General features: G+C 42.0%; 1 protein-coding gene across 1 annotated transcript; it reads left to right on the forward strand.

Annotated features, from left to right (window-relative positions):
- Positions 1-259: 259 nt before the first annotated feature.
- LOC147880997 (cell number regulator 10-like) lies at positions 260-1,786 on the forward strand. Its single transcript, XM_087369955.1, has 4 exons — positions 260-853; positions 944-1,015; positions 1,123-1,332; positions 1,430-1,786. Exons 1-4 carry the CDS (start codon positions 682-684, stop codon positions 1,489-1,491), a joined length of 516 nt encoding a protein of 171 aa, XP_087226081.1. The 5' UTR covers positions 260-681; the 3' UTR covers positions 1,492-1,786.
- Positions 1,787-3,130: the final 1,344 nt, after the last annotated feature.

Here is a 3,130-nt window from a genome sequence, read left to right on the forward strand (position 1 = left end):
AATGGGAGAGGATCTTTCCTCCTAGCAGTCCAATGCTGGGCTGGAATCTCAATTTGCAAGCCCAATTTGCAAGCCCTCTGCCAGGGAGCCCGGCTGAGCCAGCATTCCAGCTCCATGGCCAGTAGGGCTCCCCTGGAGCCACTGGCGAGGCCCTCTTAAGTGGTTTGCGGAGTATGCAGGGTGGGTTCTCTAGAAGCACGTGGGTTGGTTCCACGAAGCATAAAAGAAACGCCTTAACGCGGTCTCCAGCATTGACTCGGGAACCAACCGAAGCTTCCTAGTGTGTGGTGGAATCCCGTAGTGTCACATTTCGGGTGCAATGAAATAGGTTGCGGAACGGGATACGCCTGCGCTAAAGGAGTCTTTTTGGGCTAGGGGAAGCTAGAGAAGAAGGGCGTAGTCAGAGGAAAGCTTGAAAGGTGATACATATTTGCTTGGAGGAGGCGAGTCTAGCAGAGACAAATTTGGAAGCGGATGCAAAGAGGTAGTGTATATAGGGAAGCCAGATATTGAGAGAGAGGGAGAGAAAGAGAGGGAACAAGCCAGCGAGCGAGCGAGAGAGAGCGAGAGAGAGAGAGACACAACCAGGGAGCCAGAGAGGAGCGTTGACTAGGAGCTCTCGGCGAGGCTAAGGGCTCCCCCTTCCCATATCAAGAACCATATCCTTACTCCATCCCCCCTATGCAGAGTGCTGCACAGCCTTCTCCCATGTACTATCCTCCTCCGGTCATCAATGTGCAGCCGCTTCCTATGCACTACCGTCCTCCCATAGTTACCTACATCGCCCCTCCTCCGCCTGGAGCTTCTTCTTGGGAGAGCACACTCTGTGGATGCTGTGGGAATTGTGGTGTTTGTAAGTTTCTGATCGCCCGCAGTTTTCGATTTGCTGCTAGACGCTTGACTTTGGGAACTATACTCAATCTGATGGTTTTCATCTTTGCAGGCTGTATGACATGCTGGCTACCTTGTATAACCTTTGGACAGATTTCGGAGATATTAGACAAAGGCCAAGGCTGTATGTAGACTCTACTCCTTGCATTCAACAATTTTCTCAATGAATTTTCTTGTCTTAGAGGATATTAATCTCAGATGACTGATCACACACGACATTGGATTGGGCAGCATGTTGCATGAACGGACTGATCTATGGCGTGCTTATGATGATCTGCTGCCATTGTCTATTTTCGTGCACGTACCGAAAAAGATTGCGAGGGACCTTTGGCCTTCATGAGGAACCCTACAACGACTGTTGTGTTCATTTCTGTTGTGAGCCGTGTGCTCTTTGCCAGGAGTACAAAGAACTGTCGAGGAGGGGCTTCGACCCATCTATTGGTATGTACATATTAGAAGTTACTACAGCACTCATAAGTTCAATTCCATTTTTTACTCCATAGTTGAGCTTATCTATGTGATGCGTTTCTTCTCTCAGGTTGGGGGGCTCATGCAGCAAGGTTGACGACGGCTCCTCAGCCACCTTTCATGAACAGATAGCCACTTAAAACAGCACAGAGGGCTCCTTTCCTCATTTCCCTTCATGGAGGGAGGGGTCTTGTACTTTTCAGCAGGCTTGTACCTGGCTTGGCCTATATGGTGTGGCTTAGAGTTATGGTTATTGATCATGTCCTTGCTATTTAGAAAAAGTACCTTTTTCTTTGGGACTCTATTCATGAAGCATTTAACATCCCCTACATCACTTGAAATATCATGAAACTTACACCCAAATGCTATTCCTTGATTGATGCCATCAATTCATTGTGTAGATTCTATTTCTTGATTGCTTCCACAATTCATTATACTCAATATTTTAGATTGTCAACTTGACTTGCTCTCTACTATGCAGAATGAGCCTGTAAATGTGGGTCTCAGTTTTCCTTGGTCATAATGTGTATATTCCTTTGAGGTGCTAGCTTAATGTTTTGCCAATTGATTGTTGGGTGTGTGATGTACTTACATCAAGCAAACATAAAACCTATGATTGTAGCAACTAAAATATAATCCCAAGTTTTACAATTTGGCACTTTGAATCATGTGATATCCATTTTGCCTTTATGAAATTTAAAGAGTGGGGTTGTATAGCACTCTATGACAGCTCGAGAGTGGGTTTGTATAGCACTCTATGAGAGGTGGAGAGTGTTAGTTAAAGAGGTGCACAATTTTAAATTATACAATCCTTGTATCTTGATTTTCAAGATATTTGCTATTGGAAAAGAGCATCCACTATTAAAATGTACAATTCATAGCTTGGAGATTTCTTTGTCAATATGACATAAACATGCAAAGAATATATGACATAAACTTGCAATATATTCTTTGTATTGAGTTTAGGATTTATAGCTTTGTATCTAAGTTTAAGAGTTTAGAATATAGATAGTAAGTTGTATGGTTTACCGTTTACAATTTAGGGTTTAAGGTTTAGGGTTTAGCATCTAAGGTAAAGAGTTTATAATGTAGAATATGGGTTGAATGATTTAGGGTATAGGTTCAAGGGTTTAGGGTTTAGAATTTAGGATGAAGGGTTTAGGATTAAGGATAAATTCATAAAGTAAAAAATAAGTAAAATCTGCATTCTAAATCATGCCAAAGAATGGTTTGATACTTTGCACAAGCCTTAAGTTAAACTTTTGTACAAAGTATCATACCCATCGAAAACAAGTACATAGGCTAAGAATCACATGGATGTATTTCTCGACACTCTTGTATGATGCATGCTAAGAAATGAGAAAGATACATTTCAAACGATATACTAAATGATATCATTTGGGTACAATAATTTATAGAGATCCTACACTAATGTAGTGTAAATCTTATGCAAAGTATCATATCCATTGGAGATGGGAACATAGTCTAAAAGCAAACTAAGTGTGCAATGTTTTTGAACACTCCCATGGATGGAGCAAGGAGGCTCAATCTACAAGAACCTCTGATATGGAAGTGCTATTTGATAAGAAGAAAGCCAAGGAGTCTAGGCTTTTTGGTTTGAATACCAAGGCTATACCTTGCTACCACTTCTAGAGCTTTGTTGACAAAAACGGGATGGCTCCTACTCACTGATGAGGGAAAGAAGTTGGTATAACCCAAAATTAACTTCTAATCCCAACAACTTGTTGGGAATAGGCATGAGGGAGACTAT

Source organism: Dipteris shenzhenensis, chromosome 31, assembly GCF_047967505.1.
Source record: "Dipteris shenzhenensis isolate YYH24624 ecotype China chromosome 31, Dip_SZ_1.0, whole genome shotgun sequence".
Taxonomy (NCBI): Eukaryota; Viridiplantae; Streptophyta; class Polypodiopsida; order Gleicheniales; family Dipteridaceae; genus Dipteris; species Dipteris shenzhenensis.

Excerpts from the sequence above, each read along its gene's own strand:
- LOC147880997 (XM_087369955.1), top strand. The coding sequence starts at position 682 with ATGCAGAGTGCTGCACAGCCTTCTCCCATGTACTATCCTCCTCCGGTC. Across the intron at positions 854-943 it reads CTGTGGGAATTGTGGTGTTT|GCTGTATGACATGCTGGCTA; the intron begins GTAAGTTTCTGA and ends TCATCTTTGCAG. Across the intron at positions 1,016-1,122 it reads ATTAGACAAAGGCCAAGGCT|CATGTTGCATGAACGGACTG; the intron begins GTATGTAGACTC and ends TGGATTGGGCAG.